The sequence below is a fragment of the Pyxicephalus adspersus genome, chromosome 9 (genome assembly GCF_032062135.1).
Source record: "Pyxicephalus adspersus chromosome 9, UCB_Pads_2.0, whole genome shotgun sequence".
NCBI classification, from domain to species: Eukaryota; Metazoa; Chordata; class Amphibia; order Anura; family Pyxicephalidae; genus Pyxicephalus; species Pyxicephalus adspersus.
The window spans coordinates 27270254-27294439 of NC_092866.1; the positions used below are offsets into that span (position 1 = coordinate 27270254).

The following is a 24186-nucleotide window of genomic DNA, read 5'->3' on the forward strand; positions in this document are numbered from 1 at the left end:
TGGATTGGTTTTGTTAGGTGCAATGGCAGTGGAAATAGGTAGGAACTAGAATCAGAGAATTTACGTTTGACCTCAAAAAGGTTTCTTTTGAAATAATCCACTCAAGTGTTTTTTTCTACCTTGTTTTACATTTTTTTAGATGCAGTTAGAGATAGGGCCTCACTTTCAGATTCTTCCTCAGTTTCTGTAGAAGAATACCCTCCTGAAAGTAAGGGCGAGATTTTACTGTAAGTTGATTTAACATATGCCATTTGTAGGCAGTTCCATCTATAAAAACTTGTCTATCATGGTGCATTTTTTTGCCTTTTTTAGCAATAATTTATCTATTTTTGGCATCTATGTGATTGTCCATGTCAGCTGTACATTCATTTAACTTATCAGATAAAACAATTTCTCTCTTAGGATATAATACCTTTTGTAATTGCTTATCAATTTCTGACATTTCCATTTCATATTAATACATTAACATTTTCATAAGTTTAGTAGCGCAAACTTTCAAAGCTTGTTCCCACTGTACTTAGTTCAATATTTTTCAAATTAGGAAAACATTGAGCTCTAAAACCAATTAGATTTAGACCTTGGTTAATGTATTGTTCCAAATAGCTCTTAAGCCAAAAGGCATTTGATTTTTTTCTCTTACAACTTTAAAAGAAAATGAGTCCAGTTGGACCCTTATTGATTTTGTGTGGAACAATTATGATGTATACATGTCATGCAACTTTCCCATCCAGAACCAAAGTAATTCATATTGTATCTTTCAGTTCACCTCAAAAAATATTGAATAAAAAAAATATTGAATAAACCAAAAAATGAGGTCATCTATCACAAATAGGTGTGCAGGAAAACAAATAAAAATGAGGCTTTAATGCCTATAGTAAAGTATTATTCATTTTTGCTGCTACATAGTACCACATCCTATAAAACTCAGCATTTTTTTTTAAATACAGAGATTTTTTTTAGGTACAAAGTGATAAAATGTAGATTTTTGTTTGTACATTAAAACTTTTTCTATCAATATTGCATATACAAAACATTACAACATTTTTTAAATTCACATTTGTGTGGAAGACAATTCTTTCAAAACTCATAATGACATATTCAAACTCCCAACTTGACACATTTATTAAAATAAACTTTTCATTCATATTTATAGTAAAAAAAAAAACAACTAAAATCTTCTATATTGTTCTAATTAAAAACTGTTGTTACCCCAAAACAACTCCTGATTAAGTTTATTATAACAAAAAACATTGGGTTGGGGCTTTGCATATGTCATTATGACTTATGAGAGATTTCAAAGAAAGTATGAGGATTCCAAACCAATGAGAATTGAAAATGTTTTATTGTTTTGTAACTATGTACTATTGATAATTGTGATAATTATACAAATAAAAATATAAATTTTATGACTTTGTAAAAAAACATGTTTGTTTCTTTAACCACCTGGGCGTTACACTGATGTCTAGATTTCTGTACCAAAAGCGGTACACATTTTTTTTTTTAAATTGTAGACCTGTAACTTACAGAAATATGTCCGAACAAGGTTCTAGTAGATATCATGAATATAAAAAATGTTTGAAACACACAATCATGTAAAAAAAAAAAAAATTACTTTTAATAAAATTAAATAAAAAACACAAAAATCAGCTTAAACAAGAATACATAAATACATGAAAAATACTGGAAATGCGATAATTCGGTATACTGTATAGTAATATATTTTTCTAAAACACCTCCCTAGTGTGGTAAAAGATTTTGTATTATTTTGTATTGGATTGGATACAGGACTTTGTATTCAATCCAATACAAAATGAGCGTTTGAATTTACCAATTACATACTTTGCATTTATTTTGAAATATTTTGTATTGGATTGGATACAGGAGTTTGTATTCAATCCAATACAAAATGTGTTTGAATGAGTTTGAATTTGAATTTCCTGCACATGCGCCGACGTCATCGCAGAGGGACACGTACACGCTACGGATGGAGAAGAAGAAGCCGGCCCGCTTCTTCTTCTCCACCGGCCGGCTTCTTCTTCTCGGAGAAGGCACCTGACGCTGGAGAGAGAGATCGACGCTGGAGGACGGCGCTGGAGAACGACGCTGAAACACGAACACGACGCTGGATGATCACAGCGGGACCAGGTAAGTGATCGATAAACCCGAACTTTTCTCACTGTATTTTCATACAGTGAGAAAAGTTCGGGTTTATCGATAATTGCAATTTTTTTTAACCCGAACCAAGGTCGGGTTTGACGGTTGGGTGGTTAAACAAATGTTTTTGCTTGACAGTTGTAAGATAGTATGAAAAACCTGGGAGAAATGACAAAGAAAATTTTATTCTAGTACTTAGAAAGTGGTGCATTCCTTTCCTCTTGTTTTATTGTCAATTAGTGCCACCCCTCTTAAAATGAGAAGGAAGAAAGAAGAAAAGCAGGGTTTTTGTGGCAATTATGTATTTGTATTTTTGTGGCAATTATGTATTATGGCAATGTGTCGTTGTTCTTTCATATTAAATGGAGAACATATATCTTTGGAATAAGGTGATACAATAAGCACAGTCAAAGGCTTCCACAGTCAAAAAACTTCCAAACTTTGGGTCTGCCATTAAAGTCATGGGGCATTTTGACCCTTATATTAGACACATCTTTTCTTTAAACAAGGCCCAATACCCACACATTTTGCCATCTGGCTTCTTCAGGGGATGTGTGCGCAGTTATGTAGAACTGTTATCAAAAATATAAGCACATATTGTACCTATAATTATCAATATTGTACAATGTACCATATATTGACATGAATAATGTATATTATACACAACAATAATTACATAGTTATAATGACAATATATAATATACCATACATGTATATATATTTGCAAAAAAAGTTATGTGGTAGTAGTTTTGTATGTAAACTTGCAAATACACATAACGTCCTAGTATCACAATATCCTGGTGTACTATATCATGATTAAATATGAATAATATGTAATGTATACAGCTTTAATCACATAGGTATATTAGCAATAATAACAAATAATATACCTTATATATATGTGATTGCATAAAAAGAGTTTATTAGGTAGTGTTTTGTATGTAGAGCTGCAAATACACATAACGTCCTAGTTTCACAATATCCTGGTATGCTAATCATGTATTACATTTTTTTAATTTATTTATTCTAGTACCACTGACAGAAAGAGGGGAGGCATTAATGAATCCATGAAAGTGATTGTGATTTCAGTGAGCTCTTCTGTCCATAGTCCAAAATTCTATAGTTTTTCCAGAATTTCATGTCCTCCATAAGCTACTGCATGACAAAGCTTTTTCTGGTATTATGCATGTGTTTGTGTCTGAATATGGATGGATAAAAAAAAATGGTAAACTACTGAGCAACATGCAGTGAAACAAAACAAAACAATGTATTAAAACAGTGAGCCATACCTGAGACAAACAAACTGAGAGAATGATGTACATTGGGTTTGATATAGTGTAGTTTTTCTTTGGAGTACATTGGATGTGTTACATGCTTCTTGCATCTCCTTTTTACCTTGACACCATCATAATGTTTTCTCATAGTAAGTATAAAAATGATTTTAAATTAAACGAAGGAACAAATTTGTGTGTTTCAAGCTTCAATAGATTATTGGGAGATGTTATCTATGTAAATAATATATAATCAACTCTTAAAGCTGCAGATAGCCACAAACTTAATATTTGTGTAAAATTAGAAACAAATAAATGATAGATTATCTAAAATTATTGTTTTTTCCTAACAGAACATGTGTTTATTGGAAAACGAGTTGGAAAGCCAGCTGGGTGAATTTCACATTAAAATGAAAGGCAAGTTTTTAAAATGTATCTTTCTCCAAGAGATTATTTAAGCTGATATTATTGATCCTCCTTTTCAATTACTACTTGTCTGGTTGGTGTTCTGTTCATTTTGCCTTTATTACCTTCTGAATCCCCAACCCTGAATAATTAGACAGCTTAGGTGTTCAACTACTTACTATAGCCACCCATTCTATTTCTCCATTGTAGCCTGAAATAGCCTTCCAACTATGGGGCACACAGGACATTCCAATCCACACACCTGCTGTAATACACCAGTGAGTGCTAGAGCTGCCATATTGGGATAATGAAGAGCTTACTCCTTCATGGACAAGATACATTTTCAGGAAATCGATACAAAAACCTGCCTCTCTCAACTACTTATTGCCCAAAAAGTTTTACTGTGTGCCTGTCTTGCCTAAAGTTATGTACGAACACAATATTAGTCACACAAGATAAATGGTTGTGCTCGTCTCAATAAAAAATCTGACTTGTGTAAAGCTGTAACCCAATGTTGTTCATCGATCTACCATTGTACGTTGATGATCATTACCCACAACCACCACTTTTCACTCCTTTTAAGGTGAACACAGCAGGGTGCCATTTGGAAGTCTTCCTCTCTTAATAGAACAGAACTCCCTCAAGTGCATCTTCCTGGTGTGTGTTTAGCAATTTGAACATTATCTCCTACTTTCCATACATTTAAAAAACTCTTCTCACAGCAGGAAGCAGATTTCAGAACACTTTCAGTCTGACCATGGTATGTGAGAAAGTAAAAAATATTCCAGGTATTTTTTAAACAGGAGTTTGTTTCTAGAAGTAGAAAGCAAGTGACAAATCTAATAAAGAGGGAATTTTGACTCCACTTTAGTTTGTTTTGACCTTCCTAGGTTGGGTGAAGGTTGGCTTGGTTTAAACACTTATCCTTATACTCCTTCACATCCCACTCAATTCTGCTGCAGGATTGTTTTCTTTGTGCTATAAGCATGTATAAATAAAGTTAATTATAACAAAAATTATCTGAATATAAGACGAACTTTTTTAGTGTATTGTCATACATAATCAAACATTATGTTAGTTCTGAATAAGCAGTTGTTTTTAGGGTTATTTATATATTTTTTTTTCTTACAGGACTTGCAGGATTTGCAAGACTGTGTGCGGGAGATCAGTATGAGGTAATTTTCTTAGTCTAACAAGCTGCACTTTATATTGTAAATATTATAGGCATTTGACAATAATATGAAATTAAATATTCAAATATTTGTATTATTTGCATAGTAAAGGTGGCATTGTATAGCAATGTAGAGTGATAATAAAACTTTTAAATCCTTTGAGGTGGGCAGGAGAGAAAGACAGTGTCTTTTTGGCACAGCATGTTTTACAAATCATAAGTACCTTTCAGTTCCAAAATAGTTTAGCTATATTCAGGTAGTAGGATAACAGTTGTAAGTCATTCTTTAAAGCGCCAGTGCAAAATAAAAATTGCTCCATTGTATGCGTTTTAGACCATTAAAGACCCTGCAAATAAAAAACATATCTATAAAATGCACTATATGCTCTTTATTTTCAGGTGTGCTCTGAAAACGCAAACAATTTCAATAGTATATATAACAAATCAGAACAGATCAAACAAGAGAAGTTAGTTTTTATGGCTGACTTACAGTTTAATTACATCATTTGTGACATCTTTTTTTTTATAACTACTGACTGATACACCGTATACAACATCGTCAAAATCAGACAGGATGTCTCTGCTCACTGTGCTACTCCAACCATATCCATCTTCCTTTCTTCCTTTGTTTCCTAAAACTCTCACTATTCACCCACTAATCCATATCCCCATCCTATCGTAGGATGCTTCCCCACCTCTTAGAGTGTAAGCTCTTTTGGACAAGCTCCTCTCCTCCTCTCCTCTCCTCCACTGTCTGTGTTTAATAATATTATTAATAATAATATTATTAATAATAATAAATGAAGATTACATCCTAGTGTGTCATGATTGTTAGTTTTTTTATCTTTTACTTAAATAGTAAGATAGGTTGTAAAAAGACATCAAAGTCCATCATCTTTAACCACTAAGGAAAAAAATATATCCCAGATAAAAAACCTATAAGAGATAGTTGATCCAGAGGAAGACAAAAAAAACCCTGGTTTAATTTGCTCCAACAGGGGAAAATAATCCTTCCTGATTCCATGAGGCAATCAGATGTTCCTGGATCAACAGTCTCTGTTGTATTTAATTTAAAACTGTAAAATTATGTGCTTCTAGAAAAGAATCCAGCCTTTTCCTAAATCTATCTAAAGAACTTAAATCAAACTATAGAACCTGAGGAAGCCTGTTTCACATGTTCACAAATCTTACAGTGAGAAATTCCTTCCTTATCCAGAGGTTAAATTTATTTTGCTCCAGACGCAAAAACTGCCCTTTTGTCCTTTGTAATGATCTTAAAGTTAATAACTGGGAAGAGAGTTCTCTATATGGACCAATTATATATTTATAGAGGGTGATCATACATTAAACGTCTCTTCTCAAGGGAGAATAGATTCAGTTCAGCTAATCTCTCCTCATAGCTGAGCTCCTTCATTACTTTTTTTAGTTTAGTTGCCCTTCTCTGCACATTCTCCAATTCCACAATGTCCTTTTTGTGAACAGGTGCACAAAACTGGACTGCATATTCCAGATGTGGTCTGACCAATGCTTTGTACAGGGACATGATTTTGTCTTGATCTCTGCAGTTTATTCCTTTTTTGATACAAAAATGTACTTTGCTAGCTTTAGAAATTGGAGCTTGGCATTGCATGCTATTATTTAGTCTATGATCTACTAGAACCCCCATATCCTTTTCCATATCTGACTCCCCCAAATGTATGCTCCCTAGACAGTATGAGGCACACATGTTGTTAGCCCCTAAGTGCATAACTTTACATTTATCAAAAGCTTAAAAGAAGAGAGGAAGAAAGATAGTCAGGCTTTTAACGGAAAAACAGTGTATGTTACTTTAATGTGATATGTTCAGATCCTAATTATAAAAAAGAACCACTGAACAATAATAAACAATTGATTAGCACAAAAAGGGTGAAATGTGGATAAACAAAATTACAAATAATTGTTTGGTCAATTAAGTTTCTAAAACATTACAAAGCAAAAATCTCAGTTCCCTGATGCGTTTCACCAATTGGCTTCTTCGGGGGTTGTTTTAAGATTGTATTAGTTTAATGACCACTGTACTATGGTTGATATAAAAACATCTGCATGTTCACGCCAATAGATACCCCAATAAAAGGGGGAAAAGTTTATTAGATGATAAAACCAGATAGCGCTCTGGATACGGATAGTTGTGCGAAAATGGAGATAATGAGGAGGCTGGAAAGTGTGGATACTCCACAAAAGGAGATTCTTGGAAAAAGTTAAAATCTTTAAGTTGAGAGGAAAGGAAGTATTTATAATGTTGCGTAGATATAGACTAAATAGAAGTAAAAAAGTTTAGAGTACTAGAGATAAAATGTATGAACTAGAAATGTAGGTCCAGGTTACTTACATCTTGTTTAGGGAACAAAGCAGAGAAATACAGGAGGATAAATAGGGTACCAGATGTAGTGGTTAGTTTATTGGGGGTGTAAGGAGGATAGTATATGAAACAAAATTATTGCGTTAGTGGACCCTTCTGGACTGACTGCCGGTGTCTCGCCCTTCATTCCACTTATACCACTAACAAATCCAGCCAAATCCAATACGGGGATCAGAGGAAGAAGATGCCACCCAAGGATGAGATCAGTTGTGCAGGACACCGGAGGACGCGATGGGACAAGGTAAGTGTTTGTTTTTTATTGTTTTTTGGTGCCTCGAGTGTGGCTCAGGGTTACAGCTTTTGCATGTTTTTTTTTACCCCGAGCCACACTCGGGAATACGGCCAGGGGGGTTACCAGATTAGCTTGGATTGGCTCTAGAGGCATTGTAACTATTTTAGATCATAGACTCCATGGGCTTGATTAGGTACTGCTTGCAAACACCTAAAAAATTGTACAGGCATTTGCAAATGTCTGTTTAGGCATTTTAGGCAATGTTAAAGTGTTTTTTTTTTTGTTTGGTGTTTTCTTTTCACAAAAGTGTGAAGTTCCTCATAATATTTTCTTGGACCTTTTATTAGACCTTCCTGGATAGAAAATGGGACAGCAAGCGTGTGTGCCCCCTCTTCTTATCCATAAAAGGTCCTGTGGAATCCGGCCAATTGTTTGATTCTTCCCCTACCTCTTAGATTCTACATTTTGTTTTATTAAAATATTTTGCAATCACATACCAATACTTACAAATTTACAATATATACATAAATATTAGGTACCAAAAAAAATCCTAATTTTAAGCAACAAAAATCAAATATGTTCCACATAAACTCCAATACTATACTAAGGTAAGGCCAATGCATATAACATATTTTAAGGAGTGTATAAAGGACAGTCAGAGAAAGCCGCTCACCCTGAAAAGGAATGAACACTGGAGGAAGACTTATTGTTCCTCCACAACCTCATCCAGGCACCTTCTGTTATTCTCCCACTTTCAACAGCCTGATTTTTCCCCACTGCATGCACAATATCATTTGCCACCACCTCCACTGGAAGAATTTTTATACGTATGCAAACCCAACACGGTGCATTTCAAATGTAATATCAGACCACCGCACTAATTATCAAAAGTGTATCAAAATCCTGGTGAGTCTCGAATGCTCTGTATACCCACTCTGCATAATTCATGCCACTGGGAAAAGAAAACCTAGAGCCCTCTCCCCTTTTTGTAAACTTCTACATTGAAGGGGCATTGGAGCAGAAAGTGCTCCATGGTCTCTTTTGATTCTCCACGTTCTTTCCTTAATTAATAATCTCAGCCCCTCCCTCAAAATTGGACTTGGGCAATTTAAGGCCAATGACCCATCAAAGAACGAAGACAAAATTGGATTGTTCAGATTTTTACTAGATACATTTTTAATAACCTCCACTGTGATCTGCTAATGCTTTAAAGTTTTCAGAGCTCAGGGTAACATAGGCCAGAAGTCAGTCCTGCTGGATTCTTAAATTTTTCACATTTCCCCCACTTTCTCAATCACACAAAAAAGGCTTGAACCAGGATTAGAAAATTCCCATCCATCCAGTAGGATTCTCTGCATGTTACCAAAATTAAACCTAGTAAACACCTGAGAAAAGAATAACACCTGGTTGACCATACCTAGGTCACCCTCCATTCTCATGGGTAGGTCACATTTTGTTTAACCAGTTACATTCTTTTTCCCTGGAGCATCTGGAAGAAGCAAAGAAAGAAATTTGTTTATTGATATTAGGAAGGCTAGTCGAAATACAGTTCTCAAATCTTGATGAATCCTTCCCCTTTGACAGGAGAATCACAGCTGTTCACCTCATGGAAGGAGCGAACCCTCTTCCAGACTGCCATTGAAAACCTGCGTTAACCAGGGGCCAGACTGGATATAAACATTTATAAAACTTGGCTGTCAATCCATCTGATCCAGGCGATTTCTTGGTGGTCGGGTTATCTATAGCATGACATACCTCAAATGCTGTGATTGGTCCTGTCAAATCCACAGCAGAATGTAAAACCTTTCCCAAAGCTGGTGTGGATCTTAAAAAACTCAATCTTGTCTCAAGCAAGAGTTTTTTCCCCAGGAGATCCGCATAATATGTTCTGATAACATGGACTTGACCACCGAACTTGTATTGTCAATCAGACCCTCCTCAGACTTAACTGCAGAGCCTTGTTTGCGATTCTGGTAAGGGTCAGGCGAGTGTTATTTCCCATAATCCATTTCCAGAACCAAAGAGGCCTGCCCATAATATTGAGTTTCTCTCAAAAAGAGTTTTAATCTCCTCTGGGTTACCTTTCCTGGTCAAGTCTTTTGCGCAATCTCTGTAAATTTATCACATTGTTTCTTTTTACCAAAGGATCTGAAAAAGCCACCAATCCTGCTTTTAACAAGCACCCACCACTCAGACCTACTGCTGCACAGGTCCAGAACTTTTACCTGTGACTGAAAGAAATTCTCAAAGGATTGTCTAACACGCTATTCTTCCACCAATTCCAGATGTAGTTTCCAGATACCCCTCCCTCTGAGTGCAGTATGTGTATGTATGTGCAGTAATCATTCAGAGTCACAGATAGCATAAAGTTGTCACCTGAACCTCAGGGCCTGAGGAAGCGGTGCTCTCCTTTAAAAAATCCATCCTGCTTTCAGTAGTCCCTCCTAAACATGAACCCTGTGTTGTCTGGGTAGCACTTAATGTGCGCATCCATCAAATCTGCCTAACCATCTCTAATAAAAAAACACATCCCAGCTTGTTTTTGAAACCTTACCTGTGATTAGGCTTAATAATGGTGTTAAAATCAACTCCAAAGATAATCTGCTGGGAGGTAAAAAGAAAGGGTTTAACCTTATTGAAAAGGCATTTCCTGTCTCATTTTGTCTGATACCCATAGATGTTTAGAGGCTCAGGTCCTGCCTCTCCACCATAGCATCTATGACCATACATCTCCCTATTCTACTTCAATAATTCGCTGACAGGTCACCTCATCAATTTTAAAAAAAAATGCAACTCCACTGTAAGGCTCAGATGCAAAAGACCAGAGGGAAGCTCTGCACCTCCACTCCCTTTTTGTCAGAGGGATATCATCAAGAGAACTAGGCCTGGTCTCCTGCAAAAATAAAACGTCAGCATTAAACTTACCATATAACGGCCAAATGATGTGTGCTTACAGATTTGAAGCTGGTAACATTAATAGTCGCCACCTTCAATGGAACAGACACCAACATTAGGATGATTGGAGTAGATGCTTCTTGAATCTACTTCTACACAAACTACCTGATGAACTTGAGCATTTTGGAGATGGACCCCTTGATTCCCCCATTGGTTCCACCTCTCCATCCAACAATAACTCCAACAACCTCACCCTCTACCTTATCTGAGTTCTTCCTCCTCCTACTTTTCTTTTTTTCCACCACCTGCCAAGTTTCACAACCCCCCCTGCAACCTGATCTTTTTCCACCTGCCCCAACCTTCTTCCCGATCATCTGCACATCTGCACCGGCTTCCTGAAGTCCTCCCCACACTCTTGTGTCTCGGGCACAACAGACACAGAGAGAGAAGGAGAGGGCGACACACTAACTGAAACAGAAGGAGAAGCAACAATTCTATTCACACCCCCTTCGGCAAAAATGTCTTCAGACACATAGGGCTCAAATGTCATATGTCAAATGTCACATAGGGATTAAATGTCAAATGTACCGCTTTGACATTTAAAAATACTAAAATACTCATACCGCCAGGGAGGTTAATACAGTTCATAAGTTTAGCTAGTGATGGTTTGAGGAGGAATGGTTAAGTTGAGCCTACTTTGCAGTTTACATTGCACACATATGCCTCATTCCTTGTAACCCACAAAGAAGACCTTGATTGTTCTGCCACAACTGATTTCACATACATACTGGGACAGGGTGTCCCATTGCTTGGCTGGGAAGGTCTTGGAAAGGGTGTACATAGCACCTATGCTAAGGCTATGTCTGTTAATCCCCCTAGGGGTAATCCAGAGTCACATTTGGGGTAGCTTTAACCTAAAAAACTCCACTTATCTTGCTCCATTGTCATCCCCCGTCATCCTGCTGGTCCCCGCAGGTCCTTAGGACACCACCTGCTCCTCCTATTTCCAGCAGCGAAGTGCAGAGATGATTTCCAGGGTTTCCCGGTGGGAGGATCGGTGTGAAATTCAAAAAAATTTGTATTGGATTCAATACAAAATAGCTGTATTGAGTCCAATGCAAAGAAATTTTTATATAGTATCCATCTATAATTATATTAAATAAATATTATATATGCTACTGTACACTTACATTACATGTTTAAATATTTTTTTTATTTTTTTAACAGATTTTTGTTTTTTTTTATTTAAAGTTTAATATTAAATTTATTAAATATTGGACACATTTCGGTGAGTTATGCCTAAAAATTATAGCCTACAATGTAAAATAAATTTCCATGCAAAAAAAATGTAAAGCTTTTTGCATGGAAATTTGAACAGTATTAGAACACTAGGAAGGTTAAAGGCTCCAGAGAACTTATGAACTTTTAAGGTCTTGGAGCTGGCCAAGGAAGAGTTGGGAGGTTTCCTTGGCCACCCAATCCTGTCTGGGTTTTAACTTGTACTTAGAGCACAGGTGCTCTATTTAGGGTTGCAGCACTAGACTGCAGGGAGCTCAGTGACTTCCTAACATTTGAGGGGAAAGGAGATCAAGAAGAAAGGAAGTAAGTACACCATCAGTACACTGCCAGACTTGTGTTTATAAAAAGGACTTTTTTTGTATTGCTAGCCACAGAGGATCTGCCAAAGAAGGCCAACTGGGCTAAGATTTATTTTTTAAATTTTTGGTTTTTGTTTTTTGCTGGCAGCCCCAAGCTCAGTGGCTGGTCTGGCGATGCCTTTTCTAATGAGTGATGCCCAGAATGCATATTTTAACCTGACTACAGAGGATGGCAAAATCTATGACACGTTGAAAGCAGAGATCCCCAGTGGCTTGGTGTCACTTCTGGTGTTCGTGCCCAGCGGGTACATAAGTGGGTTTTACCAGCCTGACAGGTCACCCCATTCCCAGATGCATGACCTGGTGTATCTAGTGAGGAAATAGCTGCTGCCAGAAACCCTGACAGCTTCCCAGATTGTGAAGAAAGTCACTATAGACTGTTACCTGAGAGCTCTTCTGCACACCCTAAGGAAGTGGGTGACATATGAAGACCTACAGGGACAGCTTGTTGAGATGATTGCCAATTGCCACCTAGCTGTAGAGGATTTCCTAGCAGGCCCAGCACCACAGCGAGTGATAACCCAGACCTTATCCTGAGGCAATGCCCCTAAGATCTGCCAACACAAAAGCAATTGCCCAAAAATTGCTCCACATGTTTTCCCACACCGAAATTCCAAGGAAATTTTTTACAGATCAGGAGGATACCCTTTATGTCTAAAGTCATGAATGAATTGTGTTAGCTGTTAGTAGTCAAGCAGCTTTGTACCTCACTGTACTATCCACAGACAGATGGGTTAGTGGAATGCTTTAACAAGACTTTAAAGGAGGTCTTGAAAAAGGTAATTGAAAAGGATGGGAGGGACTAGGATTACCTCCTACCTTATCTGATGTTTGCAATCTGAGAGGTGCCCCGGCCTGCCACAGGGTTTACACCATTTAAGCTGGTGTATAGTAGGCACCATTTTTTTAATGCGGGACAGAATCATGCCAGTTATGTCTGTGATCAAGGTTTGATCCTTTACCCTGGTGACCTTGGTGGTTTACCAACTGGTAAAAAAGAAGAAAGAACAGGTCTATCATAAAAATTTAAACAAGCCCTGGAAGCCCTACTCAGTCTCTTCCCAAAAACCTGGGAGGTGTCCCAGAGATAACGATTGCTGTATCCCTGTCAGCATCCCAAAAGCAGGCTATGGAATTTTTGCTAAGAAACAAAGATGTGTTTTCTGAGTTTCCAGGTTGCACAACTGCCATCTCCAAAAGATGTTGGAGCCATTGAGAGATCAAAAAATGATGGAGCAGCCCCATTCTCCTGATTCCCAAGCCTCATGGTTCATTTGCAACGATTTTGGAAAACTAAATGAAGTATCAAAGTTTGATACTAAAATTGATGAACTTACAGGCAGCGCGGTACATTACCACTCTTGATTTAACCAGGGAATATTGGCAAGTGCCGCTTGCTGAGAAAGCCAAAGAAAAAACTGCCTTTTCCACTTGACAGGGCCTGTGGCAATATGCCTAAATACTATTTGGCCTGAAGGGGGTCAAAGCTATATTTCAGTGGATTATGGATAAATGTTGACCCCACAACAGCAGTTTACTGCAGCCTACTTAAATGACAGTGATTTTTCAGCAGTGAATAGGAAAGCCACCTCCCCAAGGTACAAGCAGTGGTAGATTCCCTCAGAAAAGCAGGCCTCACAATAAATGCAAAAAAGTGTGCAATTGCCCTGGAGGAAGCCATTTACTTTGGCTACATCATTGAGAGTGGCTATATGAAAATTCCATGTCAAAAAGTGGAGGCAATTAAAAGTTGGCCCCAGACCCTGACCAAGAAACAGGTGCACAATTTCTGGCATGCTGGGCTATTGTCAAAGGTTTATTCCAATCATTTCCACCTCAGCTGCCTCATTAACATTAATGAACGGAAGAGGATCAATGATGGTAAAGTGGAATCAGGAAGCTGAGGGGGCATTTCAGCAGTTAAAGGAAGTGTTTTGCCACCAACCTGTGCTGGTTGCATTTGATTTTGAAAGGTCTTTTGTGGTTAAAACGGACTTTTCCAATGTTGGGCTGGGAGCATTTCTGTCATATCTAGTTGGGGTTAAGGAACCCCCTATTAATAATTACAGTATCGTTGAGCCAGAGTTCCTGGCAATTAAATGTGCATTGGAGGCTCTACAATACTGTCTGCTTGGTCAGCAATTTATACTTATTATAGGCTATTCACCTCCCTCCTGGATGGCTATGGCAAAGCACACCAATGTTAGGGTTACAGTGCAGCATGGAGCTAGAAAATGAATGCAGATGCCCTTTCCAGGACATACTATCCCCATGGGTCCAAATGATGTAGGAGAGTATATGTGGCAGAGTGACCCATTGCTTGGCTAAGAAGGTCTTGGATGGGGTGGATATAGCACCCTAGTTAAAGAAGTGTGTGTCTGTGTCTGCCAGACAGTTGGCTTCTATAAAAAGCTGTTTTTAGGGTCCTGGAGCTGGACAAAGAAGAGTTGGGAGGGTTCCTTGGCCACCTGATCCATGTCTGGGTTTTAACCTGTACTTGAAGCACAGGTGCTCTATTTAGATTTGCAGCAGCAGACTGCAGGGAGCTCAATGACCCCTTAACACTTGCAGGGAAAGTAGATCAAGAGGAAAGGTAATCAGTACACTACCAGACTTGTGGTTATAAAAAAGGCTTTATTTAGAGCTGAAGAGGAAAGGTGGCAAGTACACTATCAGACTTGTGTTAATGAAAATGATATTGTTGTGTATTATATTGCTAGCCAGATATGGATCTGCCAAAGAGGTAGTTAGTTGCCCAACCAGGCTAAGATTTATTTTATTTTTTTGGTTCACATTGTTTTTGCTGGCATCTTTTTGCTTAAAAAAGTACCCAGGCAGGAGCCTGAAGTTTGATGATCGTGTGCTGCTGTATTTAAACTGTTGCTACAAGATATCCCCCATAGCAAGCTCACAATACTTAAACAAGCAATTATCAAAAAAGAAAACTCTTTCATTCCATTTACTTTTTACTGCACTGGACAGCTAGCATTTTCTGAGCTTCATTTTAAAAAGAACTATTTCTCTGCCTATTGAGGAACAAGTATTCATGAACATCTGGATTATACCGTCAATACTAGGATTGAACACTGACAAAACAGAAAACAGTAGTCCAGTCCTGGGTATAATCCTCAGGACCCGTATTCATCATTTTTGCTAACAGAGACTTTACCTAAAATGTTTTTTTGTTCTTTTTAATCAAGATCCTACAAACAGAAAGTGCTCTGCCATGACCAGGGTATCGTAGAAGTTGTCATTCCTTCTTTACATTCGGTTAACATAACCAACAAATTACATTACAACAAATATCATTAACTTTAAAACATTTCCATTAACATTACTGATCCCTGTCCATAACAGCCATCCAACAACAAGGCTGCAGGTCCTGGAAAACAAACTCCACAGATGACATAATATTCTCAAGCCAACCACAAACATATTGGTCTCTAGCTGCCCAACTCTGCCTTGGGGACGTATTCCTAACCTGCCGACCTAGCTACCAACACTTTCCTAGCAATTAGGGATCTCCACACCAACGATGAATCGCCTTCAAAGCATAAAATTCACCACCAACACTCTTGCCCTGCAGACCCCAACCATGGCTATTCAGCCCAAAATCCCACCGTCCTCCTAACCCACCTCACTTAGGGTGAGAGTGTGGGAACTGTTAACTCTTCTAAAAATGTCTAGATCTTTCTTTTCCCTTTATACCCTCTTTTTACCCCAATAACTCCATCCCCATGAACCTAAATCTACCAATCACCTCATTGACCCTTATGTAACCCCAACCTCCTGCTGAATCTTTTTACCCCTTCAACACCTGTCTCCTCTTTCTACCCTGTTATGTAGCCCCTCATACTATTCTCTTCCTTTCCTGCTCTGGGCTAACCTGAAGTGGTATCCAGTCTTCAGTCTAGTTTTCACTGCAGAAAGCTTTCTAGGTCCAAAAATATGACCTTGATGCAGGTTTGCCCAGTCTCTGAAAATTACCTCTAATGTGGGTATGCTTTACAGACCAGGCACCCTGTAGATGATTCCTCTTTTTTTGGACTTTCTGATGCTGCACGATATACCCTGCTTTTTGCCAGCACCAGAGGAAGGCAAAATGGATGCATTATAACACATTATGTTATTCACTCTGCCTTTCAAGTTTCAGCTCCTCTTTTAAAGCATCACTGAATGACATAATTAGGGATGCCACAGGGGGGAAGAGTACCTATTTTCACTTGGCTAAGAGGAACAAGGACTAGGTTTGGAAGTCATCCCCATCTTTCACTGTTGTGTGCTTTCTGTCTTGGTATTGAAGCCCACCAAGGATAGCTCTTCTTCCACTCATAAGTTTCTCATAAGGCCCTTCACCCAAGCCTTTTATGGGCTCCTGAACCAAGGAGGTGTCATTTCCTAGAACAACACTAGTGTTTGTTTTGTAATCTAGCCCCCACATTTACAAGATCATGAACCTCTTGTTCAGTTTTTCATCTGCACCTTTCAGGTTCAACCTTGTGTTAACCCTCAGGGTCTTCAAATCAAATGGAGTGTCAGAACTCGGATGTGTTGCAGGTAAAGGTCAGATGTAGATCTTCTATAATAGTATACAAAAAAGTATAAAATTGTATATTATTGAAGGATAATCCAGATTCAATAACAAACTGTACAGAATTTTTCCAGGTGCTAGAGGTTCATTGGCCGTGGATGCAATGGTGCAGCTCTGTGTGATCAGTGCAACCCATATCATTCCTTTTCTCGAGTTCTTAAGATAGAAGTGGAGGTCAATTCTGCTTGTTTTCATAACTATAGATTTGCACAGGAGAACCCAAATCTGCTGTAACAAGGACCAATTTGACATTCTGCTTCCCAGTCACATCACAAAGTTTTTCATCCCTATGATGTATAGGGCTCAGAAGGTAGACCTTTGGACATGGTAGGTCATAAAGGATAGGAGTTTTTCATAGGATAGTTACCAGGAAGAGTGACTGCTAGCTTTTCAGTCGCTAATCATGACCTCAAACTCACAGGGCTTTTTCTATTGAATTCCAGTGGAATTTTGAATTTGTTTGTGTTTCTTTGGCCTTCTTATATTTAGGAATTGACATGCATCATGAGAAGAATGCCAGTTTGCTGTTGAACAAGTGTTCAAAAATGTATTTAGTTCTTCAACAGTTCCACATTACTGAGGACAAAGGGGCAATTATCCCATCTAATGAACAATACAGACAAGCAGTGGGGGCACTTCTGTACATTGCATCCACTACATGTCCAGACATTGCAGCAGCCATGTCTCTTCTCTGAAGACACATGGATAAACCACATCGGAGAGACTGACATGCAATCAAGAGTTATGGTGTATGACAAACATACAAAAGATTTCATTTTAAAAATGTCAGCAAGCAGTGACTTAAACCTCACAAGATATGTGAACTATTTCGCTTTCTCTAGGTGTCTATCTTTGTGGCTATTACCCTGGTTAGAAAGTATCAGGACTTTGGGCCTTATTTAGCTCCACATGAACAAGGTGATGTTTTAGTGCATATACCTCTTTCTAAGCTGATCTCTGCCTTTCACTCTAACTCTAAGGTATAACTAATAGTGGTCAACTTGATTTCTTCTGTAATGTTAAGACAAAATGACAGCTAATTTAGGACACATCTGCAGTTCTACTCACTGTCAGGTACTTTTTCCAGCATGTCTGTCCCCACAGGTAGTACAGTAAACTTGGTCCAATAGTCATATCAAGGCAAATGATGATTGTCCAAAAATAGGATTGTAGTTGTGAAACTATTCTATTCTACCTAAATTCTTTCAGACATTAAGGTAGTTATATAAGTGGTTAATCAACATTTTCTTTCAAGGTAAATTTTTTTTTGTTTCTAATAACATATCCACATTCCTAATAGGTGGCAGTAACTGCAAATTTATATATTCTAGATTTTTATGAGATATGGCCGTCAGCGATGGAAATTAAAGGGCCGCATTGAAGTAAATGGTAAACAGATCTGGGACAGTGAAGATATGACATTTTTGCCGCTTATTACAGAGTTTCTTACAATAAAGGTAATGACACAGGCAAAATAATTGTTTTGATCATCCTAAAAAAAATTCAACATTTGTGTTACAGGTTTGTTTAATACCTCTGTTTAAATCATGAAATATTTCATAACAGCTGCTACATGGCTATGCTACTTTAAGCCCAAATAAAGTTACATGAAGTCAATCTAAAAAAAAAAAAAAAATAGTATGTGTGCCAGGAATGTAGCCAAGTTTAGAGATTATAATGCAGTGTTTTCCTTCATTTTATCAGAAAAAAAGGTATAAAGGATTTAAGATCTAGGCCCCAGTGGATGGCTCAAACACTTTATCCCTTTACCAGGCCAGGAATTGGAAGAATCTCTGAAGCACCTGGCTGAGCATTATTTAGGAGAATGGGTTTGTCTCATAAAAATGGAGATTATGATTGAAAAAGGGAAGTTTGAGGCTGGGTGTGGTACAGCTTTAGGGTTGACAGACACTGGAAAGACTGGCTGCATTCTGAGAGACTAGCAGTGTGAGAACCCTAATTTAGAATGAGAGTTTAGGAGTGCTGTGGGAGCCAAGGAGATATCCAGATTAGGGAAACCTGCCAAGTATGCTTAGTGTTACCACCATCACATGAATAATTGTGAAAATGAGAATCATAATGGATATTTGACAAAAGTTCAGATATAGCTAAGCAGGCTATTTCAAGGTAAGGTGGAGCCCAAAACAGTGATACAGCTGCTGAAAACAGCACAACAGAGCGAAGAAAACTCTTTATTTATTACTGAGTGATATACTATTTTAAAATACAACCTAGTGCTGCGAATCTCATTTTTGATAGAATAAATGCAAGCCAAAGAATTTAGGGTTTATGGTTTTAAACTTTATATTTATATATATTTATAGTTTGTATGTATGTCTAATACGTACACATCTTTGTTAAAATGCCAAAAATGATTTCAAGACTTTTCCTAATTTTCAAAGCATAAATACTTTTCAAGTATAGCTTTACCTACAGAAAATTAAAGTTTTGGAATGGTTTAGCGAATAAAAATCCTTGGGATGACCTGAAGAGGGCTCTGTACAAGAGATATTCTTTCAATCTGACAGATTAGGAGTGCTTTTGCAAGAAAGAATGGCCAAATATTTCCAAATCAAGATGTACTGTGATGAGAGACTCCTACCAAAGAAGACTGAAGAATTTAATTAAATATAAAGGTGTTTCAACAAATTTTTAGTTTATGGGTGTGCACAAATATGCAACCAGCTTATTGTAGGTTTTTTTTATATATTTTTATATATTATTATTATTTTATTTATTTTTTTATATATTATATATTTTTTATATATTTTTTTTAAAGTGCGAAAAGTTTTGAATTTCTTTTTATGGTCTTAAAACATTTGCCGATTGCGCAGCTGTGGGGTTATCCTGATTTCCACCCAGGCCTAGAGGCTTGTAAAGGGTTGGGGATTTAGTGCATACACAGGGATTTGTTGGTCTCCCTTCCCTTCGAGAAAGCTCTGATGTACTAACATGTGAGTTGTTTCTCTATTATCAAATAGCCTCTCTTTTCAAAATACAATTATGTGGTGGGCAGGCTCTATATGGCTACATACAGCCCGCTAGTCTATAGACGCTAGTGATGCCAGCCATGGTAGTAGCGGTGCTATTTCAATGCAGCGGCGGGCTAGCTGCAGTTCATATTCAGGATTCCGTTGGGTGCCAAAAAAAAAAAGGCTTTGCGGGCCAGAGTTTGACACCCCTGTTTTAGGAGGTACCTGTCCAGACTCTACCTGTCTGGTACAAGGTTCCCTGTAACTGTCCTCACTCTCTTTTAAGGGTGTCTTACAGGGACAATATGCACCTATATTTTCTTTTGTAAATACTTCAACATTTGATTGTTAATAGTTTGCATGCATATATAAAAAATTGTTAAAGCCAAAAACGTCCTGCTCTACCTATCATATAAGGGATTGGCTTTTTGAGACATTCTACAGGTGTCTGGGAATACACATCTCTTTGAACACAATTTAATGATACTGGTAGTTTGCTTTTTATGATTAGTAGTGAGGGAGATTATATGATATATGATATATATACATGATTCTATGATATATGATATATATGATCATTAAGGGTTGCCTTATAGGCGTTCCCAATTAATTATAGGAGAAGTGTCATCAGGATTATTCAAATTTTTAAAATTTAAAATTTTTCAAAATTTTGGATTTGATAGAGGTTGATAGAGGTTTGAACATTGCTCAGTAAGGATTCATTTAATCTCCAGTGTGGACCGGGGTTCTTTAACTATAGTTTTGATAATTGAAACAAAACTGGGTCATGGTCCGACAATGGGGTTGCTAAGACACATGCTGACATGAGCTGACGTTAGCTGTGTGATGCAGGTGGATTGAATGAACGCATGGTCTATTCCTGAATATTGTTTGTTTGTGAGCCAAGGAGTAATAAGTATAGTCTCTGGTATATGGGTTGTGTTCTCTTCAAGCATCTACCAGGTCAAATTGATGTAATACCATTGACAATTTTGAACTCTGTTTAGGAGGGTCATTGTAAATTGGCTTGGAAGTCTTATCTAGTAATTGGACCAGATCCAGATTGGTGTCCCCTATTAATATCAAGACTCCCTTTATATGTACTGATAATGAATTTAACATGTGTTGAATAAAGGTATACTGATGTGGGAGCGTAATATATGAAAATAGATACCATTGCTTCTTCCAGTATACCAACGACCAATATATAGTGACCATCAGCATCTTTATGTTCTGAGTGAATTTGTAAAAAAATTTCATTTGAGAAACACAAAGCCACTCCTGTCTTTTTTTCCTGGTAATTAGCTAAGAAAACCTGTGGGAAACGTTTATTTAGTTACTTGAATACGAAGTGGCAGTAAAATGTAATGCTAGTATATATCGATTTTAAGCGAATGATAGTACTGAAAAGCCTTAACCCTCTTTACTGGGGAGATGAGGTGCATTATGTGTTAAGTTATTTTATGAATCATGGAAGTCATTACAGCATGTCAAGAATAAGACGCCTATCCACGTAATTACCCATTTCAGTATTATTGACAACTAACAAGCATATACATGGGACCTAAGTATTAAATGCAGGAGAACCTGGACCGGGGCATGGGGGGGGGGGGGTATTGGAGAGGGAACAGTAGAAGAGGGAGAAAGTTACCTCCATGTGTAGCACATGGAAAGCTATCCCATAGCTGAGATAAAAAAAAACACAAGAAAAGAAACAAATAACAATTAGAATTTCTGATCGAATAGGGGAATCCTGCAAATACTTTGAATCGCTGTTAGTTTTCGAGGGAGGCCATGTTTACCCCCTCCTTTCTCCAAGAATGTATGATAACATATATATTTACCTAGGGACTAAACCCTTACAAAGTAACCACTTGATCAATTGAAGCATAAAAATATTATAAACCAATGCCTAAGGCATCAAGAAAACCAAATGAAAGCTTCACTTCCAGCTTTAAAGGCAAGAATGTTTGCTCCAACATTAGTATTCTGTTACCAAAAAACACCAGTATCAGAGAACCTGATAGGAATAACTGTAATTCCTAAAACTGGAAGTGCAAAAATACCCATCAGTAATAGTGCAATTTCATCAATAAACAAAAAACAATATCACTGTTATTGAATTTTAAGATAAAATGGTTAACATACTGTATGATTTCAGCAACAAGAGGCATATTAATAAACTCAACTAAACATTCAATAATGGCTATAAACTATATATATTTATTTATATATATATATATATATATATATATATATAGAAAAGATGTCCATGGTAAGACAAAAATTACTTTCTTTACTTTCTTGCGGAACATCTTCAGAAGTTGGTGAGTGTACTTTTCCTCCGACTTTTAGATAAATTGGAAACCTGAGTCCAGAAGGGAGATTGTGGAGCAGCACCCTCTACTGGTAAATGATGTGAAGAATTAGTTGGGATGAGGCCTAATTTTTTAGCAGCATTTCTCCTTCATTAAATGTAGAAAACGCATAAAATGTATTTTGAAAGTAAAATTTGAACGGATAGGCCCAGTGATTCATTACTATGTTTAGGGAACTGTTGTAGTAGTAATTTGAATGATCCTCGCTTTTGAATCATGAGTGACGAGAGATCAGTGAAGATTTGAATAGGATGACCATCTATTGACATATCTGAAAGATTTCTGACCACCTTCATGAAGGCTTCATTGTTTGAAAAAATATGCAGTTGCACAATTATATCTCCAGGCAATCCATTAGATCAGAGGCTGCCCATTGCTCTATGTATTGCATCAAATTCAAGGTGAAGTTCATCATAATCTGGCAGCAAGCCTTTCATAAAGCCTTTCACAGTGGCATCTAAATCTTTGATATATTCAGGAAGGCCTCTAATCTGGAAATTTCACCTTCTTCTTCTATTCTCCAGGTCTTCAATTTTGCTCTGAGCTTTTTCTAAACTGTCCTCTAGTAAGGACATATAACCAGAATTTTAAGAGACTCTACTGACTGTGTCGTCCATTTTTTGTTTTATGAGTTCCAATCCGTGACCTATAGACTGGAAATCATGTTTTAAATCAGCTGTTATTTTACATCTAGCCTTTCGAAGCTCTGGTTCCAATAATGCAGCAATTCCGGCAATTAGATTGGCATCGCCAGAATACCTACTGGGCTGTTGGGAATCCAAGTAAGGACCACTGGGGCTAGTTGGGTCTAAATCCTCTTCCTGAGGTAGGCTAGGGACTCTGAGCAAAGAGTTTGTATCCAGGGTAGATGCAGGGGATAAAGAACCTTTTTTACTACTATGTGTTGGGTCAGGCACAGCTGTGGAATCAGAGGTAGAAGAGGTTGGCAAACTTTGGTCTTTAGGCCAGATATGGCCTAGCCCAGGGGTCAGCAACCTTTACTCTCAAAAGAGCCATTTTGCCTCCTCTTCCACTAAAGAAAAATAGTCTGGAGCCGCAAAACATAACACAGTTTATAAACTTTTAAAAGTTTTAATATATTTTTAATTTTACCTGTTACAACAAGTGTGTATGTGTAGGCCTACTTTGAAATAAATTAAACACTGAACTATGCCCCTAGAAGCCTCCAGCTTCTAACGTATCATCCTGTTACATTAGCTGGAGGCTTCTAACGTAACAGGGTAGATTTTTTTGATGGGCAGAGTTCTTTATGTTCTGACGATGCCTTAGCGATGAAATTTTAAGGGGTGTTAGCCACAGGTGTCCCTCATTTGCAGCTTTAATTTTGTTCACCTGTACCCCCCAATCTTGAGTAATTGGGGTTCAGGTGCTAGAAGCCTCCAGGAATGTGTAACAGGGTAGATTATTTTGATGGGCAGAGTTCTTTATTTTCTGACGATGCCTTAGCGATTCAATTGTAGGTGGTGTTAGCCATAAGTGTCCCCCACTTGCACCTCTATTTTGGTCACCTGTACCGCCTCCCCCCCGTTCCAGAGAAATTGGGGTTCAGATGCTAGATGCTTCCAGCAATGTGTAACGGGGTAGATTTTTTTGATAGGCAGAGTTTTTATGAATTTTTAGGAGGTGTTAGCCACAGGTGTCCCGTACTTGCACCTCAAATTTTTTTCACCCGTACCCCTGTTTCCAGATAAATTGGGGTTTAGGTGCTAGAAGCCTTCAACAATGTGTAACAGGGTAGGGTTTTTTGATGGGTGGAGTTTTTAGGAGATGTTAGCCACAGGTGTCCCCCACTTGCACCTCAAATTTTGTTCACCTGTACCCCCTTCCTGTTCCAGAGAAATTGGGGTTCAGGTGCCTCCAGCAATGTGTAACGGTAGATTTTTTTGATGGGCAGAGTTCTTTATGTTCTGATGATAGCCTAACAATTAAATTTTAGGGGGTGTTAGTCACAGGTGTCCCCCACTTGCACCTACATTTTTGATTTTGTACACCTCCCCATTCCAGAGGAATTGGGATTCAAAGGCGGGGGAAGTCATTGTA

The 24186-nt window shown here is 37.7% G+C and overlaps 1 protein-coding gene across 6 annotated transcripts in view; it reads left to right on the top strand.

Moving 5' to 3' along the window:
- The window catches only part of RIPOR1 (RHO family interacting cell polarization regulator 1), a 299897-nt gene that overhangs the window by 148428 nt on the left and 127283 nt on the right, over positions 1-24186 (top strand). For all 6 annotated transcript variants that reach the window (XM_072422972.1, XM_072422974.1, XM_072422976.1 and 3 more), the window contains 3 exons: positions 3779-3842; positions 4962-5005; positions 18107-18232. In XM_072422972.1, the coding sequence (XP_072279073.1) occupies positions 3779-3842; positions 4962-5005; positions 18107-18232 (234 nt within the window). The remainder of the gene's footprint in view (positions 1-3778; positions 3843-4961; positions 5006-18106; positions 18233-24186) is intronic.